Here is a 23,284-nt window from a genome sequence, read left to right as displayed (position 1 = left end):
GCAGAGGCCCCGGAGGAAATTTAACAAACTCTATTCCTGCTTTAGAATGCTTCCAATGCTGACTTAAGAACCATCCTTCGTTAATCCTTTCCTTTCCCAGCAATAACAGCATGGATTGTTTTCTGCCTTTAGTGGAAGCTGGAAGCAGGGGAGATGAGGTTTGAGGGGAAGGGGTGGGAAGAAAGGCCACAGTGGTCAAGTCTGTAGTACCTTCTTCTACAGCTCACTGGCGCCATCTTGTGCTAAGCACCTGGTGTCATCTCAGAATTAATAGGGAAACCAAGTTCACCTCCAGTGGAAAATTTCCCACAAAGCAAGCCAAGTAGATTGAATTTACAGGGGTTTTCATGATTAAAATGCAGCTTTCCCCACGGACTATCCAATTACTTATGGGGCTATCCCAATCTCTCTCTGATTTAGCCTAAGAAAGAGAATGTATCTGAGATTAAAACTAAAAAACAAAAACCAAAAAACCCAAAACAGGTCATTGAGAAATTAGTAAATTAATTCTTGATTATCTGGAAGTGAGACTGACTGCAGTCTTTCTATATACAGTTTTCCTTTGCCTGAAAGTTTCTAGGCATATTCTCTTACCCAAACTGGGGAGTGTTCAGTGAGTTCACACTAATTTTACATTCATTTATTTAGGAAAAAAAAAATGAAAAATATATATGTTGCAGTCTAAATCAAAATAAACGTACTCTGACTTCCCTACTAATGGGAGAGAACAGACTATTGATAACTTCTCTTGGTTATGGCCCAAAAGGGTGTTTCTAAATGTTTCTCATTTCCATATCCCAACTATGACTACAGGAGCCCAAAAAATTAATGGCCACTGTAAGACAGACTTGTCCTGAAACACATGCGTCAAAAGAAGTCAAATGAGCATAGCATTTATTCAGAGCCCCGCAGTGATGAATCTAGACAAATCTCTAATTCTTTATCAGGAGAAATTTTACTTTAATCACTCACTTAAGAGAAATCTGAGCCAAAGTCCTCCTCTAAAGAAAAAAAAAAACTACTCCTTGGACTTGAGGACATGGGGAGGGGGAAGGGTAAGCTGGGATGAAGTGAGAGAGTGGCATGGACATATACACACTACCAAATGTAAAACAGCCAGCTAGTGGAAAGCAGCCGCATAGCACAGGGAGATGCGACCATCTAGAGGGGTGGGATAGGGAGGAGATATGGGGATATATGTATATGTATAGCTGATTCACTTTGTTATACAGCAAAAACTAACACACCATTGTAAAGCAATTATACTCCAATAAAGATGTTATAAGAAGAAAAAAAAAAACGATTCTTCTAACAGTGCAGCTTTCTGAAAGGAGGGGAAAATAGCATCGTCTTGTGGTTATTCTTATTTGCATTCTGGTACTTTAGATGTTTGGTGGAACATGCTAGGAAGCAAAGTTTAATTAGCCTGTGTCAGAAGTTTCTGCATCTTTCAAAGGGCCAGATCCAGATGATCTTAAGTTAGGGCCCTGGACACTCCATTCTTGGGAAGTATTCCCTACCGACCCCTATTTATTTCTGGGGCGGAGATTTGTATGAAGAATGAAGTTGTCTCTAACACTCTATTGGCGTTCAGATGCAATGTCTTTAGTCACTCCAAAGATGCCAATTGTTGATCCCCTTTGTACCCCTATAAGAGAAGTCAAAAACAGCCACATGAATCAGAAAATTTACCCATTTTATTGATGCATTGCAATTGCTCTACATTTTACCATATTATGTAGAAAATACTGAAAATACAAGCTACTTTGTAAAACCAAAGACAAACATTGAATCCAAAGATAAACTATGTTTTTACACAATGGACCCTTTTCCCGTAGTTAGTATTAAATTTTAAATATCTATTTCTTTTTGTTAAAATGATTATTTTACATACTCCCTAAGTACATCTGCATTACAAACATAGCTCAGTAATTCTCAGAAACTGTTTCTAGAGGCTTGTCATAAAAGGAAGCGCACAACCAGAAAAGGGAGAAAGCAAAAAAAGTTTAAATCGCACACAATAACTAGCATATCAAATACATTTAATAAACTTGGAATTCCATTGCAATATCAAGGATTCAAAGCAGAAATACTAACGTTACATATAATGTACATAAAATGTACTGCTACATGTAGTGAGATTATTTTTCAAGCTGAATCAAAACCACGTATTATATAAAGTTTAGCAACGAACAACCATGTAGACATGCTGCACCATCCATCAGTTAAAAAAAAAAAATTGAAACAGGAAGCAGGCTTGGGTCATTCCTGTCACTGAGAGGCAATTTCATTTCCTATCCTAAAACAAACCATCCTAACCAGTGGGTTTTTGCATAATAATGCTGAATAAAACACACACTACTGCGCTTGCCTGGCTAAGGGCAGTCAAGTTTAGCCCCTCTAGTGGAGGACGATGGATGGTCAGAACTGTTTAAATGAAGTTCTCATTCCTGGGGCTGGGATTTTAGCTGAGCACTGACCATAGTATCACTTCCTGGAAGCTACTAAAAACTCCAGAGTGATCAAGTGTCCAGATGAGCCTAGAGTGGCTGTACCTAACCCTTCCCATTTTCTCTCTCACCCTGAAGGGGAGAAGCTGGAAATACAAGTTCTGACAGGACTTAAAGCCTTAAGCTGGTCTGAGGTCAGGCCACTGTGACCTGGGCCAGCTGCTCACTTTATTCTTGGAGCTTCCCCCATCCTGTCAGGGCCAGCAATGTTAAGCCCCAGAGACAGAATCTAAAGCCACACTGAGCACATACACATTCAGCAGACACAGATAGATTTTTATCTTGGTAAATCTGAAATGCCAATTTGCAAAACTAATACTGAAGATCTCTAAAATTCTTAAAGCCACACACTGCTAGTAAGGTGATTATGGTAACAATTATAAGCTCTTGGTATTGTCTTCTCCCCGTGAAGACTCCTATCTTAAGTGGTATCCACTTACTGGACTGAGGGTGGGGGGGTAGGGTGAGCAGGAGTGGAGTGTTTTTTTCCTGCATCTCATTTCTTACAAAAACAACAAATCTTATCCCTTGTAAAGATAAGGAACAAAAAATATTTACATTAGAAACTAGATCTGCCTTTGAGCATGAAAATGAGAATGCGCTTGGCAAAAAGAGACACAAAGATTGCACACACTGACCAGAAAACTGTATAACACTAGTGACAGAAACTATACAAACTGCTTGGGTATCTTGATCAATATAATGCTGAAAACACAAAATAATGGTAAAAAAAAAAAAAAGTAGAAAACACCAACATGTTCCTGGTAGGCTATACTGACTATCTGCCCCATCTTGAAAGCCCTTCCTCCTTACAATGAAGAAATTCCAAATACCTTGACAGCTCCTCGGTGTTCAACCTGGTACAGAGCTTGCCGACCAGGCTCCATGAAATCTCCCATCTCCATCCTGCACCTCCTTGACACCATCTCTACAAAGAACCAGTCCTAGACTTATCCCTCAAATACATAATTTTCAGTTCAGATGGAACATGTCTACATCTTAGGGTTAACCTTCTTCCCCCAAATCTTTAATGGGCAGGAACTTTGCCATCCCCAGTACTCTCTACTTGACCCAGATCCGTGTAGGAGCTGAGAGTACAAGGACACTTTCACAGTTTGAAGGGCCCCAAGAATACACAAGTTGTTAAAAAGAAACCTCAAAAGCCCGATGGCTCAACAGGCTTTGGTTCCTTCTAAATATTCTTCACCGGCTAAGAAACCTTTCTTTGAGTTCCCTGTCACCAGCGGCTTCACAAAACTCCTCCTCATAGTATTGGGGATGTGGGAAGCAATACAACAGGCTCTTTGGTATAAACACATCTGTTACATGTTTTTTTCAACAAGCAAATATTTTACTAGGAATATCAACTATTTGCAGGAAGGACTGCCACATGGGAAAAGGAAAAAATAAATCTCATCTAAAAGTGATTGCACATACTTAAAAAAAAAGAAAGAAAAAAAATGCATATTTAATATTGGCTTGACTCCTCTCACCTGCTTCCCGAATTCTCACAGAAGCAAGGTAGCAATGCACAGTGAGAGAGCCACATGGGGAAAATGCTTCTGTGAGAACTCGGCTGAGAATCCAAAATGGAAAGGGGTAGAGGTGGCAGTAAAAAAGAAGCTGCTGTTTTTATTTTTCAGTGTCGGCAGGGAAACTGAGAACAATGCATATACACAACACAGCTATTAATCCTGTTCTGATAAATCCCAGTGAACAGCTTAGGGTCCACGGGGGCTTGCTGGTCCGTCCTAAGGCAAGCTCACTGTAAACTCTATTAACCACTACATTATCATATAAGGCACTACAATAAGGGAAAGAGGAGAAAGGGAAGGAAGAGACACACACTGAACAACTCCTCACCAGACACACCTGTGCAAAACAATTCCAAGGGTCTCCTCTCCTTGCAGGCAATGCCCCTGCTCACTCAGCACTACAGTAATATGCTCTAATATAATTGCAATTAGTTCACATACATTCCAACAAGTATCAGTTCATTTTGGTTTAAATACAATGGAGACATCAATTCCATCTCCGGGGTAACACTGGAGGATCAGAAACACACTAAATACACAATTCAAGTGTAATCACTACACATCTGATTACAAATAACATTTTGGGTTAGCAGGAAAAATTGCTTGTTATAGTCTTCTAATCAATATGTACATATTTAATTATGCAAAATATTAAAACACCACCATTACAAAACTTCTAAAATATTTTTAAATTCAGTAATAAATTTTTAAAATATTTTTTGCAATTCCTACATGCACTTATTATATAAGTCTTAATAAGAGAGCATTCAATTTGCTGCTGGCATACAAAGAAAGCTACTTTAAAGTATAAAAGCTATACACAACGTTTCTTATCCGGTTTCAGATCCTTTAGCTTTCTCCCCAAATAAATCACATAGAATGAAGGGAGAGCTGAGGCAAAGAGAGAAAGAGGTGTATTATTGAAAATTCATACTAATATTCAGGCAAAGCTCATCGATGCCAACAACCTTTAGGCAAAGCTCATCAATGCCAGTATCGCATAATACAAAGAGATTTTGCATATAATAAAACAACTACCACCATACAATAATAACCACCTTAATGGCTTTTCCAATAATAAAATTTAAGCTAAATCAGAGAGAGAAGGACTTTTTAAAAATAATTTAAAAAGAATGCACAGGGTTCATTTAGAAAGAATACCTGGTGCTTTCACGGTAGGTATGGATTCTCTCACACTAAGTTACCAGCAAATGGTGAGCTGCCTTTTTAACACTACTTTAATAATAAACACAGGAGCAACTGAGAGAATCCCAACAGTAACAGAGAGTAGTATGTAACCAGTTTTGCAAAAATAACAATTTCCCACTAAATATAACATGACATGAAAACAAAATTGAAACACTGTAAGCTTAAACGTCCCATTAGCAAAGGTAAAATCTTGAGGAGAAATGCAAGATAGTAAAATACAGACTTGTGCAAGCTGCTCTTAAGATAAGCAATTAAGTCTTGGTTTTTAAACAAGCAGAAAGTAATGATTTTTCTTTTCTTGTTATCAGATTTCAAGTCCTTCTATCAGCATTTTTCCTCTGACCAGCAATTACAATAAAATAAAGTTAAATAAAGAGGAACTTCACTTGTTTTTAAAAGCATTTATAGAAATCAAGTCAGAGAGAGAAAATATTTTTCAAAGGTTAACTTCAGAATGATCTCTCTTCCTTGGTAACTGCAGATGATCGGCATCTGAACTCTTCCAAATACCAAAAATGCTGTCACAAAAATAAAGAATTAAAAAATAGGGCAGACTTTGGGAGACTACAACAATGCAGTCAACACTGAGACAGGTTCCCCAGAGAAAAGCCTTCTGCTTCAGTGGGCCCCTGCAGAGCAAGTTGCTGGCTAAGGAGTTTCAGGAGAGGGTGAGGGAGGAGCTCATCACAGCCCATTAAGAACTCTGACCCCTCCTCCCTCATACTCACCAACTACAAGTAAGAATACTGGCTGATCTTGGTAGGGCTCAGTGGGTATCCAGTGTAAATGGTTGAGCCTCGGGAAGACCCAATGTAAGACTGGGTGGCAAATTGGTGTTGGTACTGAGCAGGGGCCACGCTGGCAGAAGTGAGGAGACTGGGCCCAACACTGACAGGGACCTGGTGCACCAGAGTGCTAGGGTGGGTGGTATACGCTGCAGCATGCCTTGAGGAGCCCTGCGGGGAGAAGAGATGAGCAATGGAGCTGGTGGAGCCCAATGCAGCAGCAGAAGTGGGGGCAGCATACGTATACAGGTGAGGCTGGCTTGGCAGGTGAGCAGGGGCTGGGGCCAGGTGTGGGTGCCCAGTCGAATGTAGTGGGCTGCCATGCTGGAAGGCGTAAGGGGCTTGGGAGAGCGGGGCCACAAACGCCTGCTGCCTGCGGGGGGCAGGGTTGCTGCTTCTCTCTTGCGAGGTTGGAGCTGATGATGATTGCTGGTTCTGGAAGGAGGAAGAAGGAAGTGAGGAATCTTGAGGTCACCCTGGCTCAGGGCACCAAAGGCCAATTTGAGAGTTGAGGTTCTAACTCATACTGCTTCTGGGCTGCCATAGCACAGAATCTCCCAGACTGGCAATGCTGTCAGAAGTCAGCCATCCATCCCTCTGCCTCCTGGCAGAATAGATCGTAACCCAGCCCAGACAGCAGCAGTTTGCTCTCAAGTATGACAGAGGAAAGGGGGAAATCAAGAGTTCATAGGGTTACTCACTCCTGCAAGTAAATAACTGTCGACTCAACTCACCCTATTCTGGCATCAGTGACTGAATTTTTCCTAACCTTTCTTCCTTGCCATTGTTTTCTCTTGCTCTCCTCTAAGTTTTTCATATCCCTCTTGAACTGTGGAGCCCAAGACACATGCACTAACTCAAACTTACATTTGCACCTGCATGTGCTCTCTCTCTCTCACACACACACAACCACACAGTTACACCCTCATATTTACACTTTCTCACTACTAGTAGACATCATACAAGCACCAGAATTTCAGCTGAGGAAAAAGTGAACACAAATAGAATAGTGACCCTCCCCACCCCATCAGAGGATCAGATGGGGGAAAAAAGCCCCAAATCCCAGACTCAAGCACCATGTAAGACTAGAACCAGTTGATTAAGTATCCAGAAAGCTTTTTCACTGTCTCTTGCTTCAAGTAAACAGAGTAAGGCTCAGGTTATTTATGACCCAGGAGATAAAGAAAGAGAATCTAGTCTCAATGCATGTGGTGGTGCAGAACGAGGCAAGAACTAAAGCATCCTAGGCACTTTCTAAATTCCACACATTTCTCTCATCTTCCAGGATAGACTAGGGAGGTCTGATGGAAAACCTGGAACGTACATTCTGAACACATTTACAGAGGGAATGAAGAGACACAACACATACAGATATGACACAGGCCATGGAACACCAAATTGTTTGACACAAAAGGGACTTCATTTGGCTTTATTCAGCAGTCCAGCCAGAAGCAGGGTTCTCCAGAGAGTAACAATAGCGGGGGCCCCAAACAGAAGGCAGCAGCCCCTAGTGCTTACCTGGCTAAGGTTGAGTGGCTGTGCTGCGCTGGTCCCCCCGCGCTGAGCTCGATAACCTGTGGGGGTGATACAGCATCCAGATGACTGCCCGCTCACTGAAGCCACTGGCTTGGTCTTACTGCTCAGGAGACCTAAGAAAGGGTCAGGCTTTAGTTATGAGCAGACGTGGACTCAGTATCACTGAGCTAAACCTCAGATGGCATCATATTAATCAGTCCATGTTTGTATGAGGTTTGCAAGAGTTAAGGTTTCATGTGTATCTTATTTCCTCAATTACATTTACACTAGAAGAACAAAAACTGTATTATCCATTTCTTTTCTGTCTTTCTACAAAGCTCCATAAAGATCTTCAAAAGGTTCACTTCAGTAAATATTATCTAATCTCCAGTAATGTGAAAGGTACTATTAGAAATATAAACACAAGTAAGACATGGTCCCTGCTCTCAAGGAGCCTAGAGTTTATGTAGGAAGGGATTAAACAAGTACAGAAATGACAATGTGAAGCTGAGTAAGATATTGGTAATATTTAGGAACATTTAGGTGTCAAAGGGTTTAAAGGAAGACAAGATTATATCTTGTTGGGCATTCACTGTCTTCAAATTCTAAGAAACTGCAGCTGAATACAAGCACGATCAATTTTCAAAATTTTGCTTCCTTCTGTGGTCCCACTAGGAAAACTGGAGCATTTATTCAGTGACTTGTGGAGCAACCTATTTTCTTTGGACCCAATAGTGGACAGAGCTCCTAATAATGTTTCTCAGTAGCCTGGCATCAGGAAGTTTTGCCCTGTCTGCAATGGACAGTTGTCTACTTCTCAGGAGGAGAACCACACGTCACCCTCAAACTAGAACACTGTTTATGTCTTCGGCAGTATTATAATTCATGGTAAAACACTAATTCATAAAAGTACGAAGAGATGGCTATATCGATGCCAAAATTTCACAGTCCTCGCCTTTGGTGTATAGAGTTGCCACTGGAAAAGAGCTGCCTAGACAAGGACTACATTTTTCTGGGCCCCCTTGCCTCTAGGTGGGGCCATGTGATGAGTTTTCACTATTTCCGGGGCTAAAGAGGTTAAAAACTGTGTGTGCCTCCTCCATACTTTCCTTCTCCTTCTGATTGGATGCTGAGGATTCCAAGGCTCTGATCCTTAACTCGCTGCCAGGCCCACCAACCAGGAGCACTTGCACTGGGAACTCACGTGACTAAGAAATAAATTTCTATTATGTTAAGCCACGAAAACTGGGGCTTGTTACTGCAGTTAGCATTTCATTACCCAATAACTGAACCCGGGAACCTAAACCCAGCGTCTCACAGAGCAAAACAGATGGAGGTAATTTGGTTGATAATACAACCCACAAAAGCATCACTGCTATGCCACTGGGCGAGAAAAGATCTAAAGTACATATTGTTTTCCAAAAAAACTTTTGCAATCACTTTTAATATTATCAGTTCCCATTCATTTCTGGATTGTCAAATCTGAATCACCTGTGGCAAAAAAACCTGCCTGTTAATTCTCCCTGCCATCTAACAAAAGTTGTATCTACCTTCTCCCATCAACAGTGAGTGTATTACTGAGTCTACAAACTCACTTTTATATTGATCCAAGCAAAATAAACACAGGAAGATAAACTGAGGGCCAAAAACAATTTCATATCACAAGGAACTGATTTCTGAACTAGGCAATTTTTAGGAAAATCTACACCACTGGTCTGTACCATTGGCAAAAGCAGATTATAGCAAAATACTAAAGATACACACATCGAAGGAGCATTCAACTCCAGCTGTGAACAAACTCACCTGAGGCCTGGGTTGCTACAGTGCAGTCACCAAGCTGAGTTTTCAGTGGAGGTACAATGATGGTGCGGGTGCCAGCGCCATCCCCCACGACTCTGCCGGGACCCTCCGGAAGGGGTCCACTATTGCCCCGGAGAGCACTCAGGGTATCAGTGGAATATGGGCTGCTCAAGGAAGAGTCAGAGTCTGGAGAATCATTGACAGTGACATAACTGATGACATTAGACCTTGCCTTCAGGCCAGAGCTGAGGAGAAGAAAATACATGAAAATTCAACCCCCTTTTAGCAATGTTTCTTTGCTGGTCTCTGGTCTTCCCATAATAAAAATGATGATAATCATGATGATAGTAATAATAACAACAGTAGCAGCAACAAATTTCTGAGTGCTTATTATGCATCAGGCACTATTCTTACACTCTACACATATCTCACAACACTTCCATGAAGTAGGTACTTTATCCCTGTTTTGCAGATAAGGCAACTGAGGCAGAGGGAGATGGAGATTAAGAAACTTGACCAAGGTCACACAAGTGATAAGTTGTGAAGACAGGATTCAGATCCAGGACAGAATGACTCCAAAGTACACACCTCTAGCAACTATTCTATGTTGCCTCTTAGCCATTCCCATTCGCAGTTATTTCAACAGCATTCTTCAAACACCACTTTATTTTCATATCACCCTGCTAGGCTATAAATGGTTCTTTACTGTATCTAATCAAACTTCTCACTATAGGTGTTTTTAAAAAAAGTTTCTTCACAAAATGATCCCTACCTTACTAACTTTACCTTTTCCTTAATTTTTAATAGGCTTGCCTCCGGTCAAAGCAATCCTGCTGGTTATATAATTTTTGCCAGTACTAGGCCCCTTTTCTTCACTGGAAAGTTAGCTTTTTTCTTCCCCAAATCAGTTCAATAACCACTTTCAAAACTTAGTTTCAAGTCTATTTACCATTTGTAAATAGCCATTTGTAAATACCATTTGTAAATAGCCCTTTTGAAGTATTTCATTCTAAATTTACTCTTTCAAGTTCATTTAAACTTCATTTACACGTGACTCTGTTAAGTCTCCTAAGTTACTTTCATGCGTGAATCCTTCCTCCTCAGGTAAAAGTAGAGTTATTGCTTCTTCTATATGCCTAACACCAAAAACACAATGAAGAAGAACACAGAACAATCAAGGCAACTGACTATGTTCACACCAAGAGAGGTGTGTATCATAGTTCTTAAATGTATCCTATCTCTCTTAGTTAACTGCCCAATTAAGGACTTGGATTAAGGTGCTGGGATAAGAGGAAATAATCTGGTACTTAAATTCTTAAACTGAATGACCATATAGCAGAGGGGGGAAAAGAAGGTAGCCCTACTTAAAGTTCTACCTCTTCCAAAGAGGTCTGTTCAGATTAAAAAATTACACGAATTTCATATAATCTCATATCTACCAACTTGTTCCAATTAATTGTTTTTTACATGCTTCTGTTACAGTATCTGTTTTCAGACTCTAAAGTTCCTTAAAGGCAGGGGATCATGTCGGTAGTACATAATGTGCATTCCAAGCCAGAACAGCCTGACAACGTAATCTATACCTTCCATCTAATGTATCTGAACGACTGATTTAACTGATGAACATGTATAATATTACAGAAAACTTGACAATGCTCAGTTATGGAAACTTGAGTGTTCTGGCTCACTCATCCACGGCCATGCTTCCTAAATACCCCTTTTTAGTCCTTCCTTTCATAGCCAAAATTGAGCCACTTGTGTGAAGCCAACAGACTAAGACCAAGGGCAGGAGCCCCAGAGCTAGGGAACCATTCACCTGTCTTACCTATTGGGCTTATATTTGTTGTCCTCTTCCTCATCAGTGTCACTGCGGATAGTGATGACACTCACAGGAGGGCTGGGAGTATCTGGAATGATGATTGGCTGATGCTGATCTTGTACAGGGACTAGGGAATTATAAGAAGATGTGGTACGAAGGGGGCTGCTCCCAACCAGAGAATAGACTTGAGAAGGCAGAACATCCAGAGAGGACCTGTAGGAAAAGGTCACAAGAAAGATCATTCAGTGCTTGGTCCCCAAAACTAGATATCTTTTCCCCAGAACTCTTTCCAATTTACTCTTTGATTCCTTCTTACCAAATCAATAAGCCAATACACTTAACTATAAAAGTCCCAATAAAAAATAAACTAACCACTCTAGCCAGGGTTTCCAGGACAAGAACACCAAAATTAGAATATAGATTTTATTTTTGTATGCCCTTTACCCCGTGGTTAAATTTCACTCTGTGAAGTGGGCAGAAAACTAAAAACATCAGCCAAAAGAAGGCTGGATTCAAAGTGGCAGCAGAGAGAAAGGATCAGCATAACCAGAACACCTCTGTGTGCATGCCCGAAGGTTAGCTCTTTTCAATTTGGCAGCTTCTTGCTGCTTCATACCGAAAGTGTCTATACTCCAACACTCTAAATGCCAGGCGACATATCTTTCAAACTGGCAATTTTAACTATCAGCCCTAACAGAGACTTACTTAGAAGAGACTGGAGCAGACTGCTTATTCTTCTTTGAAGGGAGGGAACTGGATTGTTGCTGTCTGACAACATGGGCAACGCCAACATTAAGGGGCTGAGCAGTGGCCAATGTCACATGGTTAGTCAGCAAGGATGGCTGCTGCATAATAGTGCTGTACTGGTTGCCATGAGAGTGGGCATTCCTGTATCATCAGAAAGAGAAGTATGAATGCTGAAAACACTGGGAAGTCAGGACCAAATAGGTACTAAAAGCAATTAAAACAACCAAATAAAGCTGTGTTTTATTTTTATAGTTGGGCACCTGGATTATAAGGCTTTAGGGGTTTTCACTGTATGGTTTATTGCATAACACTTTCTTTAAATCTGAAGTAAATAATTTCTGAACTTAGAACCTACTGTTTTCCTGCATTCAAAGTTTTCTTGTAACTCCGTCTCCTAGCCTGATATGGATTCTTTTCTTCAAGGATTTCACACAGAGATAAATCTCTCCTTTCCTTTACCTTCTTCCTGTCTCACCAAATCCTCAAGTGGTCCTTCCCTAAGGGACCTGTCCTTGCAAATTCTCCCAGAGAGGAACACAGGGCACTTGCCTCCAGTCTGTGAGCTGCTGGCCACTGCCCATGGCCTCTGGAATCACTGCAGTGGGCTGGACTGAGTTGTGTAGAGCTACCCCAGGCAACTGTTGCCAAGTTGAAGGCAGGAGAATTTGTTGGGTTCCTCCAGGCCAAGCCTGCTGTAAGGAAACAAACACAAAAAGATCCAGACTTGACTCACTCTTGGCTTTTTCTTCTGTTTTTTAGATGAAAGAAAAATTAATAGCTTAAAAGAAGTTTCTTGTAGATTGTTAACTTGCAGAGATTTAAAAAAGGAAGGTCAGAGGGGCTCAAGGTTACAAGTCTTATGAACAGGGAAAAAGAACACGCTGCCTTCTCTTGGCCACCTCCATAACCTGACCACCAGGGTATTAAAGAAAAGAAGATCCCTGTGGTTAAGAGTTTCTATTATACTGCAGAGTAAAGGAATCTGAAAGTTCAGAAGTAAGCTCTAGTTAAATGCTGGAGTAACATTTTTGCAAAGAGTCTAAAAACATCCCAAGAAAGAGTTAAGACAACTCCCTTGAGATTAAAAATAGGAATTTAAAAATTTGAGTGCCAATCAGATAAAAGACATCAGGTCAATTCAACCCATAAAACAAAGAGGAGAATTGTTCCTTTTTAAAAGGGTAGTCCTTGGAAAATGGAGCCAGATGTGGATGACCAAAGGCCAAAATCCTTTGGCAAACAAGCTTAATGCCAGCAAGAGAAAGCTAACTTCATCATTTATAGCCATGTGATAGCATTTTTAAAAAATGCAATAAGAAAAATATTTAAGAAATAGATGCAGAGAGTACCATATTTTGTTTTTAGTAGTTTCCTAAATATGCATCATTTGTAGAAACATAACTCGACATAAAAACTAATCACTAAAAGAAAATATATTGTTTGTAGTTCTTAACAAGCCATGCCACTTGCAATAAATAGCAACAAATATGTTTTCTGTACTTCTTACGGAAATTGTGGCATTTCCTAGAAAAATGGGAACAGATTTGAAAGTCTGCTTTTTAAACCTGAATTCCACAGTACAATCACCTACAATGCTTGGGTACATATGGTTCTGTTTCTGGAATTCCAAACTGCAAGGCCATCAACACACTGTTTTAAAAATATTTCTGCAAGTAACAGATCCACTTGTTACAAATACCGGTTCCAAACAAGAAGCCTTCAAATCAGAGAAACTGCAAACATGTCTGCTACCATAAGCAGAATTCAAAACAAAACAAAACAAAACAAAAAATAAGAGAAGTATGTTAAGTCACACCATGCGTCTTTCCATAAGCCAACACCTGCACAAGACAAAGCATGTAGTTTAATACAAAGCAAGAAATAACATTTCAACGTGAGGCAGAAATCTGGCGTTCCAAGCGACGAACTGTTTTGACAGAGGAAGAACAAAAATATGCAAAGCTTAGCAAATGGCTAGTGCAAACTTAAGAGAAGCAGCAAAGGAGAAGTGTCAACTAACATTCCCAACCTCAAAACTACAGGTGTGCAAGTTAAAACCAGTGGCTTGGATCAATCAAGTTGGAAATATATCTGACTCCCTCACACTCAGGGCTTATGCTTATGATGTAATTAATTTGGCAGTGACAAAGACTCTTAAATTGAAAACCAAAGAAATTCCAGCAACTAAAGTATGTATTCTGAAAGTGTTTTTCACTCACACGAGTCCTTGAGAAACAACAAAAGAAATTTAAAGCCACTCTGAAAGATGAACAAATATCAGGGGTCAACAGTATCAATTAGGTTTTCGAATGCTTATCTAATTTTAAATTTTAAATGATAAAATGCCAGATGTCAAATAAATAATTCTAACTCCCCCAAATAAAACAAACACATCCAAAAATCACTATTAAGGTTACAAATGCTGAAATATACCTCAAAGTCCTATTTGTTTGTTTTCCTATCTCTAAAACCCACACTACATTTGCTGCTATATTTAATAAATTTTCCCCATGACTTTTGATAACAAAGATATTCTTACATAAAGTTTTTCAGTATAAATAGGTCTTTTGTATAAAGACCTATTTGTAAAATAATTAATTTCTCCAAAACCCCTATAAACGAGTTCACCTTTGATTTCAACCAACAAATGAAATATGATCTAAAAAGGCTCTAAAGGGAAGATGTTTAAATGGAAGATATTAGCTGTCACTGATCGTAAGTGGCAAAGAGTTATCTTCATGTGTTCAGAGACGGAAAGTTAATGTCAACTAATAAGGAAATAAAGTAAGAGCATCTTAAACATTTCTACATACACAAAAGTTTTAGAAGCTTAAAACAGTCAATAAAGAAGGAAGCTAACTTGCCAAGGAGTTCCAATTTTGGCCATCCGGTACCTGTAGCAGAGCCAAACTAAAGGCCATTTCCTTCATTCTCAAGGTTCACAGGGTAAAAGATAGGGCAGAGAAACAGATAACAGTGTTGAAGCTCTTCTGAGGCTACACCAAGAGCTTTTATCACACTAGGCTGGCAAAGAAGAATCAAGGGGTCTGACCCCTTTCAGAGCCACACTGAACATCAGAGTCAAACAGTGCTTCAGCAAATGTTGGGGAGGAAAACAATGAGACATTAAAGATGTAGCAAGAACACAGCCACAAGATGGCACATGCTTCCATGCCCTCTGCAAAGACTAAGTTAAAAAAATTTTTTTGGAAAAATGAGAAAACCAGAAGAAAACAGAACAAAAACAAACAGGAAAAAGTAAAAAAAAAAAAAGAAACCAAAGAAACTCCGTTAGTAACACAATCAAGTGAGGGGAATTACCAGTACAGCGGCAGTCTGTTCAACCAGCGCCGGCCGGCCGGCTGCGCAGCTCAGAGTAAAGGGCACCGCATACTGCGGTGTGATGGTGGCTACTTGAGGGTGGAGAGTTGCTACCATTAGTGGTGTACAGCTTCCCTGAAATGTAGATTAGGCAGGTGAGTGAAACAAACACGGAGGCAGGTTATCTGGATTCAGAAGGGTTTTCATTCCCCCCAAGTTATTACCAACAATAAGCAGTAGTTTCATATCACTTAAAATGCATGTACCAAACACAACTTTCCCCTTCAACTCCGCACAGCATTGGACCACTAGGTCAAATGTCAATGGCCTAAAGCAAAAAAGTATGGGAATCCTTCTTGGGCTGGATTCAGAGGATCAGTTCTAAAAAACTCAGTTAACAAAGGCACGTATTAAGAATTCTTCCTCTTCCTACTCACAAAATCAGGGTTTTGGATTTCAGATTTGCTATGTGTCACAGGCCACAAACATTTATACACAGAATTAAAAATATAGTATTTGTTGCTTATATGAATATTTCACGAGTTTCTTGACCATCTTAGCTGCGTTTTGCATGGCAGGGATAAAGTTTTAAACCTTTCTACAGCCTAGCTAAACACAAGGAATGAAGGAATGTAATACTCGAAGAGGCATCCTGATATAATCCAGCCTCTCAACTGTGATGAAATTCTCAAAGAGTGAGTAATGGGGACACTAAGAGAGCAAAAGGGGAACCTTTTACTTTTAGAATCAAAGTGTTGTTACATGTGTCCTATACCTTTAAGAGCATCAAGATAAAAAATTAACTTCATCCCACAAAATTAAATTTACTCAGTAGACAATTTCTCAAAGTCTGGATATTTATGTCTCCAAGTCTAAGGAAGTCACTGGCAGAGTTGCAATAGTGTTAGGAATGAGTATGTCATTCCATTATAGATGTTTCATTTTAAGTCCACTGAATCGTGACCAAGAAAGATCTTACAGTCAAAGCAAATATCATTTTCTAGGACAAAATATCTGATTCTCAACAGTGCTTCAGAGAACTTCAGCACTATTGAGTATCCAAGCTGCTCTGTCTTTTACCTGTGTAAGAACTCCCGACTGTATCTGTAGTGGCTGAGCAGCTGGTGCCTGGGGTACAATTGGCACAGCATTATCCATCCTCACAGGGAATCCAGAATGCTTTGTTGTTGCTTGTAGTCCAGCTGTAAAAAGTAACATCACAGTTATATTGCTTTGCTAGGTCTGGGGATACTGCTTGTTTGGGGGTTTTTGGGTTTGTTTTTAGCTTTTTGGTTCGAAAAATCTACCACCCAGGTTTTAGTTCTAGACACTTAAGACAAAGGCGTTTCACCAAAGTCTGGGAAGTTAAGAAAAGGGAGACTTGATTCCCTTCAGGTTGGATTAATGGAAAGATGCCTGACAGAGGGAGGGCTGGCTTCAGGAAATTCAAAACTTTTTTTTTTTTATCCAACAAAGCTTAAAACACAACACTCATCCCACTCCCATTAACAGCAGAGGCAAAAACAAACAAAAAACCTTCACTTAGTAAGTTATGTTCAGCTTTTAATCCTAGAGGGAAAAAAACACTTAAGCATTTAAAAAGTGTAATCTATTAAAGGCAAAGACTTTATAACTTCTGGTTAATTAGATAAGGAACATTATGAAAAGCTCAATAATTTATTATCTTGGTTACCCTTTTATTTAGACTATTTTAAGGGGATGTTTTTACCCAACTGCTCAAAAATATATAACCTAGTTCACAATTTAGTCATATATTTTATCTTTAACCAGTATGTGAACTGAAGGAATTATGCCTAGGATAAAAATATTTTAAAAGCAGACATTGTGGTTTACAGAAACACTTTTTTGTACTTATTTTAGAAATCTGCTCTCGTCACTGACAGCTTTCTAAAGCTCTTCTCTAGCTAATGGAAAGCTAGGAAAATTAAGAACTTTTTGCTGCCTTTAGAACAGTGACCATGTCTCTTTATCATTTTATTCATTATCCTCTGGGCACAAATGTTGAATAAATGTTTCCTGCAATCAGGAGTATCTCATTCTGGGGAAAAGAAGGGCTCAAGATAGTTCTCCCTTTTGCCAAGACTTGAGAAGAGAACCTTCAAAACTTTCTTTTAAACCTACCCTATCAAGGCTTTCAACGTAAAGAATTTAAGTTTCTATAATGCCTCTTGATTCACTGATGCTTGCATTTTGTTAAGTGAGGATACAGCCATTTTAATTAGAATATTCCTTCAGTGACACTTTCTAGGCTATCACCAACTAATTTCTCTGAATATTACTATGGAGGTATCAAATGAGCATAACTCATAAACTCTAATATTGTTGTTTTCAGCAAGCTAAGTCTTCCAATTTTGCATTTCAGTAATTTAATTTAGTAACTAATTGTCACATAGGAAAACATAATCCAGAAATGTACAAAGTAAAAGAGACTAGTAAAATCAGAATTACAACACTCTAATAATAACTTTTTTAAAAGTGCTACTTACATAAAAAGAAAAGGAAACAAATCCAGGTATCCAGATTAAAAAAAAAAAAATTGCCAGCCATTCTTCCTAAGGCAATGCTATCTAATCAGAAAGCTAAGTAACATCAAGGATTCTTGTCTATATTTCCATGGCTAACTACAAGACAACATTATTGCAATAGCCTCCTACGGCAAAATTTAGGAAGAAATGTTCACTATAGAAGCTCATCTTTGTGTCCCAGGATGATGAAATAAAAGAGGACAAAATTACAGAATTATAGTTTCCACTGAGCAAAATGTCTATTTTGGTCAACTGGAATACTATAGAAAGTAGTATTTATATACTGACCCACAAATGTGACTCTAAGTAAGTATTAGATTGCTATAGTAATTTAGGCTAAGCCACAGCAGTCAAGCTAGTTTAAAACTAGCTTTTGCAGGGAACCCCAAGTGGAAACAAAGAATTAACAAAAGGCAACCCTTTGGGAAGGTTCTCCCTGAACCCTGAACTTGGATTAAAGTTTTGTTTTTATTATTTGTTTTGTTTTTTGTTTTTGTTGAACATAGCCCTTTAAATTAAAAAAAACATGAAAGTATGGCAAGAAGAGTAAAGCTGTCAAATGGATGAGGGTCTATTCTCCTCTAAGTGTAGGCATCTTGTGAAAGAGCAGATGGTGAAAGAAAAGTAGGCAACCTGGTACAGAGGCCTGCTGGGCAGAAACCAGCATATGGCTGTGGTTGGCAAATGAACTGACAACTCCCTACAGCTCTTTGAGTTTAGACACTGAAAGGCAGTACAGAGTATAACACTTCAAGATGTATAAGCTATGGGCCCACTGCCTGGGTTCAAAATCATGGCCCTACCGCTGACTGGGCATAAAAACTGGGCAAATGAGGGAATCACGATCAGTTTTCTCACCTATAAATTGGGCATAATGACATTATCCACTTCCCAGCGTTGTCTGTGAGTATGAATACATACATGTAAAAGCACTTAGAACATTATCTGGCATGTAGTAACTAATACATATCAGTTTTCATTACTGTCATCACTTTCATTTTAAAACTCCCTTTCATTTGTAAATTTTAAAATTTGCTCTATCTAGCTCCTCAGGTTATTTAGACTTCCTAAATAGGAAAAAAATTTCCAAAGCTTATACTTCCCTAAATATACCAAAAGGGGTTAAACCACTTTCCCCCTCTACCTCTTCTCCTTACATTTTGTTTTGTTAAAGGAACTAAAAGTTCTTCTGCCTCATCTCTTAAATATCATCTGAGAAGAAGCAGAAAACTTCAGTTGCACACCTGAAAAGTATTCCAATGAAACTCACTTTGGGAAAGGTGAAGGGGAGAGGGGTGGCTATTTGCTAAGTTCAGTAGAAGAATCACTCAACATATGACAACCCAAAGTATAGAATTTACTATTATGAAGCATACGAAAAAAATAATTGGGTAAATTAGGCTAAATTTGCATTTACAGGTTTTGAATCTGCTCCTCCTCTCTCCCTGTGGTTTCTCCCTGATTTACATTGCTATCGCTCTCCTGTACTCCCGGTAATCTCTCAATCTCCCCTAGCCCCTCTTTTCCTTCTGTTTGCTCTGACTCTGTCAGAAACCAAACAAATAAGAGTCACAGTCAATAAGTAGCTGAAGTAAAAAGATAAAAATGCTAACTGCTTCTGTGTGAACTGCTATGAGAAGCCTGAATCCTGGTTTATTCCCAGAGGGCATGACATTGACTTTCTATTGGGAAAGTCAAGATGTCATCAGAATATATCCTTAAAATAATTTATTTAACCTTTTAAATAGCTCACCAGATCAATAAATACGGAACAACGAGAAAATGAGGAAGGATGGAAATGTAAAAATTAAAATCTTATTGCAACACATCAGGTGAGAGCCCCCTTCTTCAGCTATTCTGTTCCTCTACTGATAGGAGTTTGCAGGAACAATATAATTCATAAGCTGAAGCAGATAATCTTAATGCCTTACCCACACAAATACCTCAGCTTGTAGAATTTTTCAGTTCAATAATGATCTTTACTTCTGAATGTAACTTAAGAGGTTTCTACATTCTTAAACATGATTTTTACATTTTTTAATAGAATTACCTTTTATTTGGAATACTAATTTTATTTTATAATGGAATGATACAGGGAATAAGATTCAATATATAGCAGTTCTATTTCCAACAAGTTTTTTTCAAGATGTATATATTGAGAGATTGAGAGATACATGTTTATGCTAGATATAGGACATCAGTACAAGGTCTCAATGGGCAAGAAAACTGGTTATCAGGCAGTTCAAATAAGGAAACATTAATTGAATGCCTATGTGTCAGATAGCATCATAATTAGACAAATAACCAACGTAAAAAAGATCAACCTACTTCAGTTATCTTCATAATCAAAGACTGAGTTTAAACTTGTCAAAGATCAAAACTAAACAACTAGATACTTACTTAGGATCTGCCTAAAGCAGGTAGGTCTGATATATACCATATGATATAGGAGTTTCCCCACTTACTTTGAAAAGCAGGTGGACATACTATAAATGTTTGTTGGAATGGATCTGTCTGAGTGCAAATCTGGGTGGTTCCAGGCTGCAAGGAAACACCCTGCTGGGCAACTCCAGGAACTGGTGCTGCAGATGATGGGTACAAAGCCGACTGGTAGTTTAGCAGTGAGACATCTGAATTAGCCAGAGAAAGAGTAGCAGCTGCTGCAGTAGAACTGGAAGCTAGAACACTGGCCTAAAAACAAAAGGATACTGGTATAAACATTTTTACATACATAGATTCTATCCAGAAAAACTAACAATGAAGTTTTAAAATGTAATGTTAACTGTCTTTGAAATAACTCTCTGCTTAAGAAATTCTTCCTATCTGTTAAATTTAAGGTAGATTATAAAGCTGAAAAAGAAAACAAAGAATAAAAAAAAAGTCCTGCTCTGGTTGAGGCTATATAAATAAACCCCTACTTCTTCTTTCTTTGCAAAAAGTTACTGGATGTGAGATCCCACCAAATCTCATATGATCTTCCATTTAGAAAGTAGACCTAGCTAAGAAATTAGGAAACTTCCATCTTCAGAAACAAACTTAAATGTAAATATCACTGTTTGGCAAACAAATGCAAAACCACTCTTAAAGTTAATTATTGGAATTCACAGAAACAAAGAGTAGATCAGTAGTTGGTGGGGCAGGGTAGGAGATGGCTGGAGAGGTGGTCAAAGAGTACAAACTTCCAGTTATCAGATGAGTAAATTCTGAGGACCTAATATACAGCATAGAAAAAAATGATTGGGAACACCTTTCGATACATGTAATGAGAGCTATCTAACAAAAAGAGAGTCATCTGGCTGAACTCAGTACAATCAACAGCAGTAAGTAGTACAGAAGCCAGGTTCCACTTATTTGGCTATGCTAAGACTATGAGGGCATGGATTAGGCCTTTGTTTTTAATTTTTGTCAGCACATGATGTGTAGGTATTATCAGTCTGAAAATTCTTACGAAGCTACAAGACCACCAAAGCAAAGACTGGTTTCTCTACCTCACCCTGTACTCTTACTAGTTTTTATCCCACTTAGGTCTGAGTTCCCAAAATCATTTACTGAATACCTGATTGTGCACTGTATTGAGTTGGTTGCTGAAGCTCATGGTTAGATTTGTGCTTGTATTTGGGGCAACATGCGTGGTGAACGGACTCTTGATCTGATTCACTGTATCATACATGTGAACCCTCCGTTTGCAGATCTCCATGTTCTGAAAACAAGACTTAACACTGAAAAAAGAGATTAAAAATTCAATGAAAAAAATGCCGAGATTTAAACAGATAGCAAATAACTCAAGATAAATACAGATTAATGGTTTTTTACCCCTGAGTACTTTCAGAGAAAATGAACCAAGAGTTTTTATAACCATAAAAAGGAAAAATACACATCTAATTTTTTTTTACACATCTAATTTTTAATTTCATGATTTTTCAATGAGAAGGAAAAGCATCAGTAAGCCAAATATGCAAGTATCAAAGCCACTACTCTTGTGATACTTCCATTTAGCTGTAAGATGGTAACTCAACAGAAAACCACATCATGGCAAAATGCCCCAGACCATACTATACTCACTGATTGCTATGTGGAAAATCCAGAAGGTGAGTCATTGTCACAAACTGATGGTTAAGAGTTTTCAGAGGAGTAATTCTCTTATCCGCATCAATTGTTAGCATTTTTTTTAACAGATCTATGTATTCTCTTCGATCCGCCTTCTCTGCCAACATATCTGTTCCCTCTAAGTCTGTGGACATGTTCACCTTACAAGGAAAATTTAGAAATATTATACTTCATCACTCAACCTTTAATGCTGACATTTAACATGTGCACTATGTATACATATTTATATATATAATATTCATATGTATAATATGTGTGTGTGTGTGTGTGTGTGTGTGTGTGTGTATATATATATAGCTCAAGAGAAAAACCTGAGGAAATTTTTTCACAAATGGAAGCTCTTCTTATACTGTCTAATTAAAATCTTCAATTTGGTACAGTTTGTTGGTAGAATAAAGCTGAGTAAGCTCTTTTCATTCAAAATCCAGATCAAAGAAGTTAAGTAAAAATGATTGTTATTACTTAAATATAGTTTCTATTGCTGAAAAGATTAAATGACATAGTATGTGTTTAGACAGAGTTTGGAACAAAAGCACTAAATAAATGTTAGCTCTTATGTAAGTATTTATTTAGTAGAAAAAATGGACAAGAAAGGAACCTTCGTAAATAATATTTCAAAATACTGACATGCAAAAGACTAGTTAAGCAAAAGCAAAGGAGAAATATATAAATTCTAAAAATATCCTTTGCTAGGATTCAAACATTCTTTTAATATGTGGAAGAATATTAATGTATTTATGTAAAAAATGAAAACATATATTAGACGATAACAAATTGAATCTATCTTTAATATAACCAATGGAAGTGTATCTCTGATTAAAGAGATACATAAATGTCTGGCTTTCTGAAACTTTCCATGCTTACCTGAGCCATATCATCTAAACAATTAAAAATGTACTTTCGAGCTTCTTTTGATTTGATCCCAGTCTCCAATTCATGTTCTTCAGGTGTCTACAAAATACAGATTTTTAAAAAATTCCATCTGTATGTTTTCACCTCTTATTCTAAATTAAAGTCAGAATACAGAGATACAAGTGTTGTCACCTTGCCAACCAGAGATCACAAACGTGAAAGTAATTTACAACAAGAAAATCTTCCGGTAGAGAGATGGGACCTTGATACCTGGCCACCCTTTCAACAATGATAAAATAAATGTGCAAGCAATGATGTAGCACAGTTCCTGAAGAATGTCAGTTAACAAGAGACATTACCATTTTTCTCTAAAAGTTACTTTCAAATGAAACAATATTTCAAATACTAACTATTCAATAGGCTCAGAGACAGAGTCACTGGGTTAATCAAATTACTCAGACATCTATTTGTTTTAAGAAAATAAGTAAGGTCTTAATATGGGCAGTTATAAAATTGTGTTGTTTTGTCATATTTATTG

At 38.4% G+C, this 23,284-nt stretch overlaps 1 protein-coding gene across 2 annotated transcripts in view; it reads right to left on the bottom strand.

Annotated features, from left to right (window-relative positions):
- Nucleotides 1-1,679: 1,679 nt before the first annotated feature.
- HIPK1 (homeodomain interacting protein kinase 1) overlaps nucleotides 1,680-23,284 on the bottom strand; it is a 47,468-nt gene continuing 25,863 nt past the window's right edge. For both annotated transcript variants that reach the window (XM_060027576.1, XM_060027571.1), the window contains 12 exons: nucleotides 22,759-22,845; nucleotides 21,850-22,034; nucleotides 21,344-21,506; nucleotides 20,253-20,478; nucleotides 16,322-16,443; nucleotides 15,242-15,376; nucleotides 12,470-12,612; nucleotides 11,879-12,061; nucleotides 11,180-11,386; nucleotides 9,358-9,599; nucleotides 7,558-7,688; nucleotides 1,680-6,474 (listed from right to left, as the gene is read on the bottom strand). In XM_060027576.1, the coding sequence (XP_059883559.1) occupies nucleotides 5,986-6,474; nucleotides 7,558-7,688; nucleotides 9,358-9,599; nucleotides 11,180-11,386; nucleotides 11,879-12,061; nucleotides 12,470-12,612; nucleotides 15,242-15,376; nucleotides 16,322-16,443; nucleotides 20,253-20,478; nucleotides 21,344-21,506; nucleotides 21,850-22,034; nucleotides 22,759-22,845 (2,313 nt within the window). In that variant the 3' untranslated portion in view covers nucleotides 1,680-5,985. The remainder of the gene's footprint in view (nucleotides 6,475-7,557; nucleotides 7,689-9,357; nucleotides 9,600-11,179; nucleotides 11,387-11,878; nucleotides 12,062-12,469; nucleotides 12,613-15,241; nucleotides 15,377-16,321; nucleotides 16,444-20,252; nucleotides 20,479-21,343; nucleotides 21,507-21,849; nucleotides 22,035-22,758; nucleotides 22,846-23,284) is intronic.

This window comes from Delphinus delphis, chromosome 1 (genome assembly GCF_949987515.2).
Source record: "Delphinus delphis chromosome 1, mDelDel1.2, whole genome shotgun sequence".
Classification (NCBI taxonomy): Eukaryota; Metazoa; Chordata; class Mammalia; order Artiodactyla; family Delphinidae; genus Delphinus; species Delphinus delphis.
Note: the sequence above shows the minus strand (reverse complement) of the source record. Positions and strands in the feature narration are given on the sequence as shown.